General features: G+C 41.3%; 1 protein-coding gene across 2 annotated transcripts in view; it reads right to left on the bottom strand.

Moving 5' to 3' along the window:
• LOC146550494 (plexin-A1-like) overlaps positions 1–17,500 on the bottom strand; it is a 304,153-nt gene that overhangs the window by 34,651 nt on the left and 252,002 nt on the right. For both annotated transcript variants that reach the window (XM_085259673.1, XM_085259671.1), the window contains 2 exons: positions 13,901–14,044; positions 5,310–5,544 (listed from right to left, as the gene is read on the bottom strand). In XM_085259673.1, coding sequence (XP_085115799.1) covers positions 5,310–5,544; positions 13,901–14,044 — 379 coding nt within the window. The remainder of the gene's footprint in view (positions 1–5,309; positions 5,545–13,900; positions 14,045–17,500) is intronic.

Raw genomic sequence — 17,500 nt, 5'->3', positions numbered from 1 at the left:
CCTCAATTTAACAGAGCATCTTTGGGATTATGTGGAAATTTGCATTATGGATGTGTAGCCAATAAATCGGCTACATAAATGCATGATGCTTTCATGTCAATATGGACCAAAATCTCTGCAGAATGATCTAGCATCTTGCTGAATAAAGAATTGAAGCTATTCTGAGAAAAGGAAAAAGGGGTATCTGACCTGGCCAGTGAGTACATCTTGTTTTTGATGCCTCCTGTCCTCTGTGCTGAGTCTACCTGCTGCTCTCTCTGGTTTATGTTTTCCACATATGCACATTTGGAAGGTTGAGAAGGTCCGTAAACAGAGCCATGCTGCCAAATCTAAATTAATGCAGGCAGAAATATTAATCTCCTTTTGACTTTAGTGGTCCCGACTGAACTAACTTAACCACAGGTAAAATTCTGACAACCTAAAATATAGCTTTTTGATTTGTGCTGTTTTATTATAATTATTATTATTATTAAATGTGTTGTGAGATTTTGTGACTGCAGGGTATGGTGTTCAAATAATCTGATATTTTATATCTATATAAAAAATGTAGCTCAGTTCCAATTTTCTGCTCTGTTGCATCTAAAAGTGTATTTTTTTCTGCAAGAAGACAATGTTTACTGCAGCTGACAATAAATGAGGGCTTTATGCCAAAGAGAGTATTCAGGATGTTTCACTTGATATAATGTGATGAGAAAAATGGAGAGAATATTTTTGTTTACCAACATCACACTAATATTTCAATATATTATGATCTCTATCTACAACACGAAAGGCAGCTGTAGTGTCGTCCAAATAGAGCTATCCATTGGAGCCAAAACACGCCTACTCCATTATGCAAAACTTAAAAAAGAAGGACTGATGGTAATGGAGCACTTCGCTGTCCGACTAGTAGCTTACTTGTGGTTCCTAGGGTATTTAAAAGAAGAATGGGAGGCAGAGCCTTCAGCTTTCAGGCCCCTCTTCTGTGGAACCAGCTTCCAGTTTGGATTTCAGAAACAAACACTCTGTAATTATAATTACAGTAATTATTGTAATCCGTTATTATCAGGTTGTCCTAAAAACTCCCTTCAGAAATGCTCAAAATGCTGTTGCAAGATTACTGACAGGGACTAGACAGACACAGCATATTTCTCCCATCTTAGCTTCTTTTCATATGGTCCCTGTTAGAATAAATTTAACCCCCTCCTCATATAAGATGTCTTAAATAATCAGGCCCCATTTTATCTTATAGTAACACTCATAGCAGTCGTATCACTCAAGCAGAGCACTTTGCTCTCAGACTTACTTGTGGTTTCTAGCGTATTTAAAAGTAGAATGGGAGGTTCAGCCTTCAGCTTTCAGGCCCCTCTTCTGTGGACCAACTCCCAGTTTGACTTCAAGAGACAAACACCCTCTCTACTTTTAACATTAGGCTTAAAACGTTCCTTTTTGATAAAGCTTTCAGTTAGGACTGTCTGTCTATGTCTTTCCTGGGAAAATGCTCATGTGTTTCTGATAAGTAAACACACACACACAGAAACACACACAAAAGATCCCAGTCAACACAAAGTCTGGGAAGTGAAGTGTAAAAATGCCACAGCATTGAGTGTGCTCAAAGGAGCATGTAAACAATGCCTTACCATGAATTGGTTTGAAAGTTCATTTGCATTTTCTTGCCTATATACTTTATACGGGACTCTTTAACAGGTCTTTTAACCCATAGAAGTGATGCTTCCCGGTCAGCAGTTGGGTTTGTAATGTGTGTATGCATGATGGCTAATACAGTACACTATAGCTGTGTACAGTGTGATATCCACCTCTTACAGATGACTGATCCAAAACGTCCTGTCCCCCCCTAAAGACTGTTAGAACCCTGCCTCACACATACACACTTCCTTTTGCAATCACAGGGATAGCCGACCGCCCACTTCATCTGCTCCTCCGCCCATGTGCGCTGTCTTGCCTCTATAGGCCAGCTGGGAGTGCAGCAGGCGGGGCGGGGTGCTTTCAGGGTGGGTGGGAACGAGGCCATGCTTCACTTCCTAGGAAAACCAAGCGCTGTTGACTTCCCGTTGACTTCAACGCTTGCCTGTCGGCCTACTGTTGTAAATAGCGGAACTTTCTCCAGTCGTGTTTCGTGAAAAACACAAATGACAACATCTTAAACTGAGGCGACGCGACAAGGAAGAAACACGTACCTGGAAATGTCCCCGCAGTCAGGATTGCGCGTGCAACGATCGGCCTGAGAATGTTGCACTTTGAAAAACAACACTCGTGTAGTTTTGTTTGACAGCTGCTCCCTGGCAGGTGTTGCGACTTTGTGTCATGACCGCAGTGTAATCGTATCATTACTCTGTAGCGTGGCTGCGTGTGCCCGTGTTATTATATTGAGTGTAAACACCTGGATTGTCCACACATCAGTCATCCACACTCTGCTGCTGACTCTCGCTCTTTTAACCCAGTTTCTTTGTGTCGGTTTCTCACTCACAATATTTTCTCACTCCTCTGCAAATAATCCCCTTGTTAGCTTGACCTCAGATAGGCCTCTCACACTATCTACTTTCCAGCCGTGTGTGTGCTCTCCGTCTTTCTGACAGTCTTGCTGTTGAGTTGTGTTTTCACTCGGAGGTACGGACAGATGACTGACACGTTAGACTGTGCTCTCCACCACCATCATTATCAAAACAGGTGTCCATTCCTGCCGAGAAGCACTGGAGCTGTGCTGTGAGGCTTGTGGTGGAACAACGTCTTGCTGAGATGCTTTACAGTGGTTTCCCTATAATTGACAGGCATCTGTGTGCTGTTTACAGTTTCACCTTTGAGTATCAGTAGAGCCGAACACCTCGTGCTATCCATACAGCACGATTTGCTTCTGCTTAATTGTTCTGTAAAATACTGAACATTGCATCATCATTTTCTGTTGCCCTTCTGTGCTTCCTATTGGCATATTTCATCTCTCCCAGAACACCGTCATACCACCAAATATAAATGACTATAGATAAAATAACAATCTTGCTTTGACCCTGGCAGAAATATCCTTTAACACTGCTCAGCATGCACATTTCCTATTATTAAACTTCAAAGCCATTTTCAGGAAGCGTTGTTGTATACTCACTCAGCTCAGCAGACTCCCACACTGTGATCGATGTCATTGCCAGTTGCTGACCTTTGAAACAAGTTTACTCAGGCAGTGAGCAGGTGCAAAAAGATTAAGAAAGTCTAAAGTGCTTTGGGTGGCAAATGTGTAATTTATCTAGTCTGTGACGACCATCTACTTTAACCAGATGAACGGGTTATTATATACTTGGAAGAAATATGGAGACAAAAAATCTAAATCATTCCTCTCTCGCCTCCCATTGATTTAGTTTCTTTTTGTGACAGTGTTTAGGGGTTTACATAATTTAATTCAAGCTTCATCAAAAAGAAACGTTTTAAGCCTAATCTTAAAAGTAGAGAGGGTGTCTCTCTCCTTCAAATTCAGGCTCAAAGCTGAAGCTCTGCCTCCCATTCTACTTTTAAATATTGTAGGACCCATAAGTAAGCCAGTGATCTGAGAGCAAAGTGCTCTATTGGGGCGATATGGTAATACGAGGTCAATAAGATAAGATGGGGCCTGATTATTCAAGACCTTGTATATGAGGAGCAGGATTGTAAATTCAGTTCTGGATTTAACAGGGAGCCAATGAAGAGAAGCCAACATGGGAGAAATATGCTCTCTCTTTCTAGTCCCCATCTGTACTCTCGCTGCAGCATTTTGATTCAACTGAAGGCTTTTCAGGGAGTATTTAAGATAGCCTGATAATAATGAATTACAACATTCCAGCCTAGAAGTGATAAATAAAGAATTTTCAATAATTCTTATCATTTATAGCTTTACTCTGAGACAGGGTGTTTCTAGTCAGTGGCGGTCCTAGCCTGTTTTATGAATGAAATGCGCTCTATTTGGAAGCAGCCGACCCCCCTCCCCTTTCGACAGGTTGCGTGTGAGACTTTAAATCATCAAACTGTAAATTATAAATTTAAATTGTTATTGATCTCTTTACCCCTGGTCCTAAAGTGTACATTTATTTTCTTACTCTTCTTATATTTATTGTTTGTTTACTTGTCTACTTGTCGGGGCAGCATGAGTACGAGCAATTTATTTATTTTTTGCCGATGTCCGTGATGCCGCCCCGGGCAACCGCCCGTGTTGCCTGTATCAAAAACCGCTACTGTTTCTAGTTTTAGAGATATTGTGCAAATGTGATAATTTTCTGCAGTAATAATTCTCTGCAAATACAAATAATCAAACTGCAGCTTCACCTCCAGCGAGTCTCACAGCTTGAAGATTAACTTCAATAATATCTTTTTAGACTGCCCACGATAGTCCTTGTTCTACGCTTCAGTCAAAGGGAGTTTGGAGTTCTCCATCTGCTCCAGGATATGGGAAGAATACTGCTTCAGCTCAGTATTCAGCTCTAGATCCAGAGCAACAAAGGGACTAGCATAGCTAGCTGCAACCAAGGTGCTGAAATTAGAGTATGTGACACCGTGGAATGAACTCTTCTCTGGGTAAGTAGGTGAATAAAATCCTCCACAACAGCAATCTGACCAGCAATCCAACCAGTAGGGGAGACACAAGAGAGTCTAAGTTAAGAGCTAAGAAAGCAGGGAGCATTGATTGACCATAGATGTCATCTTCCTCACATATTGATAATAACAAGTAAGTAGCTAAAATAAACCAATAAATATACTTGTGACAGCTGCTAATACCACTGGACAGTTCACCCAAATGCAGTTTGGGAAACACTGTACATGCTAATACACAAGCAGGAAATTAGCTTTAAATAGTAGTACTAGTAACATATAAAACATTAACCAGTATACTTTGCCTGTTTTATGATCACTGTATAGTTTCCAGGCAACCAACGGAGAAACCAGTGAGCCATGGTAGTCACGCAAGAAAATTAAACCCCCATTAAACATCTCATCTGTGTACTACAGCTTCGAGCTACTGAACAAACAAGGTAGGAAATGTTCGTTTGTGAAGTTTAGAGAGCATGTAGGCAGGTTTCATTAGATACACTTTAGATAAATGCAAGCTGTATATAACTAAAATATCATACTACTCATTTATCATTCTGAAAATGATGAAACACATTGAGTTACCGTAATAAAATTTGATTTCTATTCAAATTGGAGTTTAAAAACCTTTTTAACTGTAGTGGATTATTTTATATTTTATCCTATTTCTGCTGAAAGATCCCCATCTTTTTTCTTTTTTTTTTGGTCTTGTTACTTTCCAATAGTGCAAGGGTAAAAGCTGGATCCACACTGCTTCTACAGCCTACCTTCTTTACACTCCAGGGCCACTCTGGACTCCAGGTTGTCCATTTGAAGCTGTAGACGTTTCAGGGTGCGGTCAGCGTCCCTCGACTTCCTCTTATAGGCTATCAGCACGGCAATGATGACCAGCAGCAGCAAGCCGCCACCCCCTCCGATGCCGATGATGGCGGGAAGCGTTAGCAGGCTGTCAGAGTAGATGTGAAGCGTCCCGGGAGAGTACTCAAACCCACCCGCACGGATCTGAACACACACAAGTGATAAGTGGTCAGAGAAAGAAACAGAAATCATCACCATGCCCCCAACTCCCTCCCACACATTGATGCTTGTTCACAAGAGAGCTGCTCGGTAAAACCTGTGTTCTTCTGGCGGCCACCAAATAGCTGCACTGTTGGAGGCGAGTGTTTAGCGCATTGCTCAAAGGTAGAGCCAAGGCAGTTGTTAAGAGCTGAGAAATTCCTACTTACTTGCTTTCCCCTACACAGTCTGGGGATTTGCACGTAGCACCTCAGCGCAGAGAGCGAGAAAGAGAGAAAACAACCGGCGGTCATTTCTGCAGCAGCAGATGGCTTGAGAATAGACGAGGTGGTCTGAAGAGATCAAAAGTTGCTGGTCTGATGAAAGAGAAGCTGCTTGACCCAATTTCTTCAACAACGATCATTAAAGTTTGATCCGTTCTGTACTCGGACTAAACAGTCAGATCTCTGACAGGCTTTTACTGTGGAGGCTTACATCACCATCGCTGCTCTGAACATTTCGTGTAGGAAAGGTTTTCGATTCTTGCCTTTAGGGGAGACGATTCAGAGGGCTTTGATAATGAAGATCTCACAAGTTAGCTCGCTCCTTTGCTTTAATGCGGCGTTATCCGCAGACTCGATGTTTGGGTTAGATATTTTGTTGTTTATGTCCTCGTTTATCACCATCAACTTTAATAAGCTGATAGGGGTTAGAGCACATATACACCGAGACTTTTAAAGCAGCGCGGTAGAGGTCGATGCAGACAGTGTCAAAGTCACACACATCCACTCATAAAACAACCGTAACACACTTCCAGGGCCCACACACTTATATACTGCATGCGTACGCGCACACACAGTATAAGTAATCAAACAAAGTAATCACCAGCATTTAAATCCCTCCCCAAGGAACCATGGTAATTATGGGAAGTCAAACATTTCTTTTTCTTTTATGACTAACTACATTTACATAAGCACAGTGTGTCTCATTGGAAAAAAAAAATACATATACACACACAGGACTGGAATCCATCAAATCAAGCAATCCACCAGGGGGGTTGATAACTGATTCAAATGAGGTGCGATTATGCACTTTGAAGTTCTTGTAAGTGCACTTTCATGTTAACATTATCAAAGTGTGATTAAAAAAAATAAAATAGAGAAGCTGTTGTATCAATAGCAGCATAGTCAATACCCACAAATTAAATGTGCAGTAGTAAAGACAATTAGACTGGCTTTGTGTAAGATTATGCGGCCCAATTAGTTGTGTGGACACGATCGGTTTGCAAAGGAGACTGAGCTAAATTAACTTAAGCAGGAGTCGGGATTAGTTACCTGGGAGAGAGAGGAGTTTAAACATATTTAAAAATGCTGAATTAATTTTTTTGATAATAACAATGTGCTCCACAGTGTGACAGGAGTTAGTCAAAGTAATGAACACACAGACAATTAATAGTGCATATGTGCATTTATTCCCCTTTTGGTTCAATGGAGCATTTATTGTCTTGTTTCCAATTCTCTTTAACATTTTGATTCCTGCAGCTCTCATAACTGCTTTCCTGCACGATGGGGATTCATTTTTCTGTGGCCAAGTTCTAATGTACCTGCCCAGCACCAAACAGCAGACAGCTAAATTGGCAACCAGCTGGTGGACACAGCAAACTCGCACTATGGAGAGTGTGAATGTAATTTTTATTGCGCAATAGCAATGTTTTCACATGTCGCTACTAGCCATTAGCGGTCAATTACCATGGATGTGAGATTAAAATAAATAAATAAATAAACTTTAGCATTTAATGGTTGGAAATTATCACCTGTAAAGACAGGTATGACTATACAGCACCTAAGGCTAACAATAAGGCCCTATTTTCTTAGCAGCTGTATGCAAGTCGATTAGGTAGCAATGGGGCGATTTTGCTTTTTGTGTATTTTAAGTCAGCAGTTTAAAGTTGTGTTCCACATAATCAAAAGTGATAAAGCTAGAGCTTAAAACACTGCATTTATGGGTCAGTAGCACTAGAGTAAACAAACCTCCTTGTGGCTAGTCAGTGAACATCTGCAAGTAGTCGCAGCGACCAAGTGTTGATCCCGAAACTGAGCATGCAACACTCTCAACTGCAATCTGACCGCAATCACTCTTAGACCAATTGGTGAAGGTATGCAAATATTTGTCGTCTCAATAAACACAGATTGCCAACATGTGAGGTTCTGGCTGGAATCTGAACATAAGCAGTTAATGAGAATTTCTCTTTAATGTCTATTTCTGTGTATGCAGACAGCAAAAGGTGTGCAATTTTCATCGATTTATCACAGTTAATTGCTATATTATTAACTTGAGCCCAGCCAAGGGCGAGTAATCATACTTACTAAAACTGAGCAAAACTAATAGTTTACTTGGGTACTTGGACAAAATGAAGTCAACATAATGTTATGGGTAAAAGCTGTAATTCTACAGTTATTTGAAATTGGAAGTTGGAATTTTTGTGTTGCCGCTCAATATTTTCAACTGGAACGCCCCCTCACATTAGGATTTGAACTCTCAATGTTGGACTCAACCCCGACTTCACAGATGGGATTTTTAACTACCCCGGAGTTAGACTGTCAGAGCAGCAGTTGTAACCGTAACTTCACAACACGATAGTGCAAGTAAACTGTAGCAAAACTGTAAAAGCTGTAATCCATACAGCCAATGCTGTGTGTTTGTGATTAGCTATAGGAGCAGGGTTCTGCCTTGCTCTTGAGCAAAAACAAAGCCTGTTTTCCTTTCTTTTCTAATTTCACAACTCTGCATGGAGTTTGCATGTTCTCCCTGTGTTTACGTGGGTTCTGTCCAGCTACTCTGGATTCCTTTCACAGTCCAAAGACATGCAGTTAGTGGGGATAGGTTAGTTGGTGTCTGTTTCTATGTGTTAGCCCTGCATCCGATTGCCAGCTTCCCAAGTATGACAAGTCCAAACGTCAGCTGTGAAGAAGGCCTCTAACCACAATAACAAATTCCCATAACTCTTTGAAACTGTTATTTTATGCAGCGACTTAACATAAAACTGAATCCTCCAGGACACTTAATTTAAATATTAATGACTCTTCACATGTTTATTTTGGGAAAACGGCATTGAATGCCAGTATTCTGTGCGTGTGTCACCACTTCAAGGACTTTTTAGAATCTATGACAGCTAATCTGAAATATGTGCTCATATATTTTACATCATGCTTTGAATCCAAAACACATGAAAAATACATAAGAAACGGCTGCTCTGTTACCCTTCCAATCGTCAGCTGGTGTTATCTAATCTGAGGTCATTTGTATGTATAAAAGAATGAACCAGGAGGGAGCGTATCCTCAGACGACACAAATGTGGCATCAGTTTAAGCAATATTAAGGTGGTGACACATTTGCGAGGCATTTGTCTATTTTTATTCTCCTGTCAGACTGAAGGACTGGGGGAGGAACTTAGAAAGCTGAAGGCCAAAACAACAAACAAGTTTCTTCGAAAACTCAAGGGAGGCACACAGCTGCCAACACACAGCTGAGCATCTGAGGGGACACACAAAGACACACTGACGAACGCGGACGACTTTCCTTACAGTATGCCCACTCGCGCACACGACAACACACAACAAGCCCGGTAAGTCTGGACACCCACTGGGTTCCTCTGTATGTAGGTCATTCTACATGGGGAACATTATTGTGCCACAGCTGTGTCCTTCTCTGCAGCATTCCGCTGCGCGGCACGCACAAGAACAACAAGGGGGGAAAAGGGTTGATGCGCACATAAACACACCAAAAACAAGCCACTCACTGTAGTCACTCACACACACACACGTGCGTGCGTGCATGGGAGAAGAGATAGGAACGGACAGCTCTATTTTTTCTTTGGCTATTGTCAGACGAAGGACTAACTCCACCACCCCCGCCAACACGTCGCATTGCTCCGAGATTCAACATGACATTTCGTTCAAAAAAGAGAAAAGGAGGGATAAAAAAAGAAAAAGAAAAATCCAAGCGAGATCCACCTTGGAGCTGACTGGTTCCATTGAGAGCTATCATATTGAATTACATGGATGTGCTGTCAGTGGCTTTCTAGGTATATTGGTTGTAGCTAGCAGGGAGTAAATGTCATAAAGATATAGTGAAATGACTGTGAAAGGACATTGGTGATAAGTTTAAAAAAGGGGTGGAAGGAGGGGAGGGCTTCTGAGTGGGTGCGCTGTCGGGATATTCAGACAAACATCCAAATATATTCGCAGTGAGTGCTGCGTCGCCTGGTTGACGTTTGACCTTCTTCCACACAGATGCTCCGGGAGCTGTGCTGTGATTCTGAAAGTCTGCTCCAGTCAGAGTGAATCAGGACTTTCAGTCTGGAGTCTGCTGACAGCTCAACGCTTTGGACAAGTAAAGCCAATGACTGCCGCAGGACGCGCTTGGAGGCGCGTTCTCAGAGTTTTCCCGACACTTGCTTTTCTGCTGTATCATTATTTCTGCAAATACGAAACACTCGAAATGAAAGTGACATCAGCAGCACTCACACCACGGCTGTTGGTGGAGAAGAAAAAAACAGTTGCGGCTTGAGACGTGACCGTGACTTTTAAAAACAAGCTGCTTTTGCTTGGATTTCCTGTTGCACCAAAATTTGCACATCAGAAAGGTTTATACACAAACGAGGTTCCTGGATTAGAGCTTAGAGACAAGCTTAATGTCTTCATATCAGCAGCATCCTGGATAAACAATTCTATTCTTAATACTACTTTTTATGTTTTCGGCATGGCTCTGAGACTGAGCCTTGTCATGGATATAAACTGTAGCAAACTTGCATAACTTACCTAATATTTCACTTCTAGTTTAGTTTTTTTGTTGCATCCTCTAGTCACACAAAAAACCTCTCCTAATACCAGATGCTCAGACAACAGGAGTCCTCTCGGCTGCTCAGCAGAGCAGGATGACAAACTGACAGTTACCTGACCAAGACAGCGAGCAACTCACAAAATACCTATATAGACGTACAGAGGTCCATCAGCAGTCATCAGTTGTGTGTTTTAATGGAGCGCTGTGCTATCTAATGTGAGTTTATCATCTTAAAAAGCTAATTGGGCATTCAAAAACCATTTTTTTCAATTATGGTGGCACAGCTGAAAACTGCTCTGCTGATTAAAGAAGCAATGCATTTGGACAACTTAATGTGTCTGGAGCATCAGACTTTATTAAAATAAATAAATAAATTTCAGAGAAATGAAGGCAAGTCCATGCAGGAAGTTGCCAAACTACTTTGTACATCTGCAGTCGTGTATATTTCATAGCATGACTTCTTGGATACTCATTCGGTAACTGATTGCATGCCGTTGCAACCGATGGGCAGCCACTTTTGGATGACAGGTGATTGCACAGATTGCCTGGTTTAGGGTAACCTCTCTTCAAACATTTCCAGTCTGACTCTGAGTGCCTGCAATCACCAGAAAGGTTGCCAACGTGTTGGCAACTCATCTGTGATGCATCTCTTTGCAATAGGGGACTGACTTAAAAGCTTTGTAGTTGGCAACAGATTTGGAACTGATTGCAACTTGACCGCAATAAATTGCAAAGTGATTGCAAACTGACTTCATCTTACTGCTGTTTTATCATTGTCTTGACGCACCAAAGCTGATTTGAAAATTGCAATTGACTGCGCATTGTCGCAGACCTGATCCTTGTCTTTGAAACAGTCGCTTCGAAGTAGGGCTGACACGATTAGTCGACTAGTCACGATTACGTCGACTATCAAAATCGTCGACGACTGATTTAATAGTCGACGCGTCGTTTGAAGCTTTGTAAGATCATAAAAGACGCAGGAATAAGTAGTAGGATTTAAGAGTGTAATAACGGACTGAAACAGAAGATGGCAGCACTGCATGTACAAGGATGCCAGCTGCCGTTAAACCCTGAAGAAGAAGAAGAAGCTGTGTCCCAGAATTCATAGCGCAGCCTTGCTCAGTTTCCAACAATGGCGGCAGCTAGTTAGTTTTAATATTACTCTTATTATTCTTTCTGGGTCACAAAATAAACGTTTAACATATTTTCAGGCGAGAATGTAGCTGTGTAAACCTCAAATATCTGCTCAGTTTATCAAGACACCACATATTTTCAGAAGCGCTCTGATGTTTTTGGAGACGTCAGTTACCCACTAGCTCGATAGCTAGCCGGGGGCAAGGTCACTAGAGCCCGTGAGAACACCGGACTCCCACAAATCGTTTTCAAACCCACCCACCGCAGTCTTTCGCTACTCAGGTTAAACATGATATATAAGTCACTTGTTATTGTTTGGCTTTTTTTTAGTATTTTATTTGTTCCTGAGTAAATCGGTTTGGTTGAGATTAAAATTATAGTTTTTACACAGCTGAATAAATGTCAAGCAGACAACTGATTATCAGAAGTGTGAGATGCTCGAGAATATACTCCGTTGTCCTGTTATATTTTAGATAGCAAGGAGTTTATTAAACTTCACCGAAACAATCTACAAATTTCATTAAAATTTAATAAACTATCATCTTGTCTTTATTTTTAGTTAGCACATACCTTAAACACTTAAAGCTGTAAGCTAATGATAGTTATATAAGAGCAGATGCATGCTTGTGCAGTAAGCTGTACGTTTTACGCCCAATGGAGGCATGATCTGATTAATCGACTAATCGCAAAAATAATCGGTGACTAGTCGACTATCAAAATAATCGTTTGTGGCAGCCCTACTTCGAAGCCAACGATACTGCAGTTTCATTGCAAACAGTCGCAGTAATTTTGATCGTGCTGCAATCTCCAGCGACTGTTTTTCCTAGTGTGACTTTAGCATTAGTAATTTCCTTTACATAAAAAGTGTGAAGCTTTCACAGCTCCTGAGCAAGGCCTGCAAACTCAAGTGAGAAAGATGATTGAAGCTGACACCGTGCTGATGAGTGTTGCTTAAAGGCAGTTTTAACAGTACCTGTCAATCAGCAAACTATGAAATTAACTTCAAGTCTTTTTCAGTGCAGTGATGACTATTCAGTTAGCCAACAGGTAGACAATAATCCTGGCAATCTGATTAGCATGTTTGGATCTGGGACAATTGTTATTATCATGTTTGGATAAAAAAAAAGCATAAAGACTTTTTTTGTTGGCTTTGGGAAATCACAGAGTTTTTTCAAGTGTTAATGGAGTTTTTTGAGACTAAACAACTGATAGACTGAGAACCTTCATTGTAAAAGGCTAAAGGCCAAAGTGTCTGCTGTTGAAAAAACAGACCTGTGACAGAGCCGGTGCTCTCTGTTCACCTAAGTGTGGATCCACGAAGATATGAGGAGTATGGCGCAGGAAAGATGAGTGTTGCTTTGATTAGAGATGAGTGTAGGCAGAGGACTGGCTGGCTGTGGATTTACTGTGGGTTAGGTACATTATATTCCGTGTACTATTAAATGTCTATGCCATCACAGTAAAGTGAAGCTAATAAAAAAAATACATGAAAAATGGAAAAAAGGGCACAGAGGGACTCTCAAATCTAAAACCAGCAGCGCCTGCAGCGGAGAAGTGCTGATGCTTGCACAGCTGTTGATGTGGATACGCTTCGGCGGAGAGAAAGAAACACGGCTTTGCGTCTGCAGACACGTCTAAAGGTTCAACGTGGTTGTGTTGAGTGCATTATGTGAACAAGTGAACGACTTCCCTGTGAGCAGCACTACTTAATGGATCTGACTCAAGAGTAAAAGCACTGCAGTGGCTGAAAGCGTGCCGGTCGACGCTTTAGATTATCACTGTTCTGGTTCTTGGGGGGTTAAAAAACAAAAAGAGTAAACTTCCACCACCTTTTTTTTTGTTTCCATCAACAGTGTAGCTGATATGAAGGCCAATAAAGATCAACATGTTAATTAAGCGTAACATATTTAACAGCAGCCTTGTTGTGCAAGCTCACTGAAGCACATCCTGGATCTGTCAGAGGAAACTGTTTAGAAAAGACACGAGGGGCTATTCACACAACTCAACAACAAGGTTAGAGTGACATTACAGGCTGAGATTGTCAGACCAGAATATTTCCATATTCATCAACAGGAATTACTGGGTCAGCGTGGACACACTAGGAACAGCTTGTTATATTTTCTGGCCTTTTTAAAAAAAAATAAATTGCTTCTTGTCAAAGAATCCTGCAACACCAAAAGCTGGCCCAGTAATTATATTAGGAAAGAAGTCTACCATGAAGGTCCCAGCCCATATTATTGAGCAACTTCCCTTTTTATATACCACCCCCCTTCGATGGCGCTGATAATGCAGGACAGAAAAGTCAAGCAATTTAGTAAACCAAAGTCGCGTCAGGTCATCGTGCCTGGCGGGGACAGAGATGAAGAGGCAGGAGCTGTGATCTGACCGTGACTTTGTGCTGTCCAGTGAGGTTGGGCCATTCGCAGAGCAGCTGGCTCTCAGACAGGGTGAGGATGCAGGGAGTCTCTCCAATCAGCACCGTATAGTTCAGGCGACTGTTGCCCGGAGCCGCTGGGATCAGGTTACGGCCCTAAAAAACACACACAGGGAGAAAAGTAATAAGGACAGGCACTCGGCTCATCGTCAGGACGCTTTACTTGCAGGCCCGACAATATTTCTTTCTTTCATTGAACTCCAACGTGAGAAAAATGTAACCATGAGCTTTTCTTTTTACATTACTTTTATTTATCCACCCTTTCTTGACGGCTCACAATGAACTTGTTCAGAACATTTTTCTGCTAATGATATGATTTTCACATCTTTGATGAAAATCACTTCCAGTTTCTGCATAACTGACAAGAAAGTCAGTGACAATAAATTTGCTAATTTAATATCCCTTAAAGGATCAAACTGGTGGTTCTCCATACTCTTCACCTAACAAATGCCATTGACAACATGACGCTTATACAAGGTCAAATATTTACAATGTCATAAAAAACATTCATCTTCAACGACAGCTAGGTCCTGCGATTTCTTGACGTTATTACTTGAAATCAAGCAAACGTGTGAAGCTGTTTCTTTTGTCTTTATCGCTGTGAAGGAACATTTTACCAAGGGACATATAAAGGGTTAGGTTGTTGATATTTCAGCTTTTATTTCTATTTGATTTTCTGTCAAATAGGCGCCTCTAATTTCACAATACAAATCAACTGTGGACTGAGGGAGTTTCATGGGATTTTGAATCATTAAATCATCAAATAGTTGTTTTTGTCATCAGACAATGTGAAGCCTTTTGAAGCTTCATCATCAGTGACAAGTAAACCCCAACGCTGTGCTAATATGGGACTTTTGAGTATTTAAAATTGCTGTTCCAATTATTGAAAGGGGTAAAAAAATCTAATAAACATAAGTTACTATGAAAAACTCACAACCCCAAAGTTTTTCTTTGGACATTGGCTGTTTTCAATCAATCAATCATTTTTATCTGACCATTTTCATTTTTAAGACACTTAACACTGACCTACCTATGAATTATTCATAAAAAAAGTCACTATTAGTCAAAGGAAGAAACAGTGTTCTGTCTACACATAACAGACAACTTAGCAAAAAATGTTACACACACATTTTTTGCAAAGCACAAAGACTGTGAAATATACCAAAGATAACAGTCGGACAGACATTAAATTGTATTTCTTGTACTGACAAATTCCCAAAGAGCTATTAGCCAAAAACGTGGCATATCTCGACATGTCATTCAGTGTGTCCTTAAAGAATTAGAAGAAAGGTGTCAAGTGGAAGACAAAAGAATAAGTGGCAGAACTAAAAAGCTGTCTGCAACGGATGAACAGCATCTGAAAGTCATGTCCTTAAGACCTGACACAAAACCATTAACTGGACTATCAACATGGGACCATCAGCTGAAGGGCAAGCATCAAACCCTTCACCTGATCTGTTTACAGTTTTCCGAAGCCTCGTTAGACATAGTGTCAATGGAAGAATGGCTGTTCTTAAGGAAGGAAAACAGAGAGAAAAGGCTGAGGTATGGAAAGGTATCAAATTACACAAGAACTGGGCTGAAAATCAGTGGTGACAGGTCTTATGTAGTAGTTGGGTCAAATCATTGTGAATGTGTATGGAAGACATCGGGACAGAGGTACAACAGTGAGGGTCTACAGCCATCTGTAAAACATGGTGGAGGCCATCTGGAAAGTGTCTGATTGGCAATGGCTTCATTTTTTAGGATTGAAATCATTCCCCCCACACACTGCCATGCCGTACAAGCATCCTTGGATAGAAAAAAAAACACTATGAGTCATGGATTGGCCTCCCCAGAGCCCGGAATTCACCATTAGTGAAGAAGTGTGGGATCATCTTGTCAGAGAACAATAAAAACAGGAAGTCAACATCCAAAGAAGTGCTTTGGATGTCCTTCAAGAAGCCTGGAGATCTATCCTGAAGACTAGAAAGCTTGCCAATCAGAGTTCAGTGTTGAAAAATAAAGGTGCTCATACCAAATGTTGACTTTTCAGTTTCCTTAAAATTGTAAAAGTCTGTTTTTGCCTTATATACTGCCTTAAATCACTGCACCTTTTCCTATTTTGAAGCGAAATGCAAAGAAATAAAGGAATGGCTTAGTGACTTTGCACATTACTGCATAAAACCAGTCATTTTTCTCCCAAATCCTTTGATTATCCTAAAAAAAAAAAAAAAAAAACAGGGTCAGGGTTACAGTGGCTTTTCATCATTAGTAATATCTTAGGCCTCACAGATTACTGCAGCAGTTTCCAAGCATCAGTTGGTGCTTGTAACAGATACTCCAGATACAGCGCTTTTTTTTTTGATAGTTCTAATTCTGTTTTTCTTGGACTTGGACATTACTTTCAAGCCAAACACTCAGGAAATAAGTGAGATATAAGTTTAGCAAACCCTACTGTATGTATACTAGAGGAAATAATATTACTGGGGAGGCATACAAACCCACACAGATTGCTTTTTTTCTTATGTCCTGTACTCAACACAAAGTCTGCACCCTCAAGGTGTGTAAATTCTAACATTTGTCAATTTCCGTTCCAGTCTTTCATTTCAATATCTAGTGCGATTTGATATACACTCTGCCTGGGATGGAAGGAGGAGGCAGTTAGTGGTGTGAAAAGAAGGAACCGTTAACAGCAAGAAAACATGGAAGAAAAAAAAAATACAGGGGGAGAGACGAATACAAAGAAAACAAGGCTGATAGGAAATGTGGTGAGAAAAGGCACAAGCGGAGAAAGAGATTTCGAGAGAGGTAGGAAAAGATGAAAGGGGCGCGCTCGAAAATGAGAAAGAAAAGGAACGAACGTGAAAACAGAGCGAGTGAGTCAGACAGACACAGGACAGGAGTGAGAGAGGAGATAGCTGTGGCGTCTCCCGCTGGCTTAGCAGTGGGTCACAGAGACAGACTCCGTTTTCCAATCCCATCGTCTCTGCAGGCCGCCACCCAGCCCCGCTCTGCGACCCTGTAAACATGCATCCCATTCCATCTCGCAAACACACACACACACACGTGCGCTCACAGCTTCCTGGCCACATACAGGCTGAGTTCATGCCAAACAAGCACTGGAGTTGCAGCCACACACAGAGCTGTTGCCACACATAAACACAACAGGCAAGAAGCATCATGCAGGGACACGCTCTCAAAAATCACACAAGCACACACATCGAAGCACTCACCAAGACCAGATGAATGTTTATTTTTTTATTTCTCTTTCTCCTCCTTATTCTTTCTCTCTCCGTCTCACTAACATTACCTCAGTAAAAACACACCCGACACTACAGATGAGAAATTAATTGCGTGACAGGCGCAGTGCACGCATCTGAGGAACGCTACCCCCACATCCCATCTCGCCAAATTGCATTTTTGTCCATCTCATCAGTGCTTCCAGTGGGTAGGCAGTTTCACCAACAAGCCAAGCAGGAGATTTGGCAATTACTGAGAGGCTCACTGATAATAAATTATCATTTAAGAAATAAATTACGGCGGGTACGCCGCTTTCAATCTCTTTATGGA

This window comes from Mchenga conophoros, linkage group LG20 (genome assembly GCF_057382185.1).
Source record: "Mchenga conophoros isolate Kocher_MC1m ecotype Shallow Benthic linkage group LG20, M_conophoros_male_GT1.1, whole genome shotgun sequence".
Classification (NCBI taxonomy): domain Eukaryota; kingdom Metazoa; phylum Chordata; class Actinopteri; order Cichliformes; family Cichlidae; genus Mchenga; species Mchenga conophoros.
Note: the sequence above shows the minus strand (reverse complement) of the source record. Positions and strands in the feature narration are given on the sequence as shown.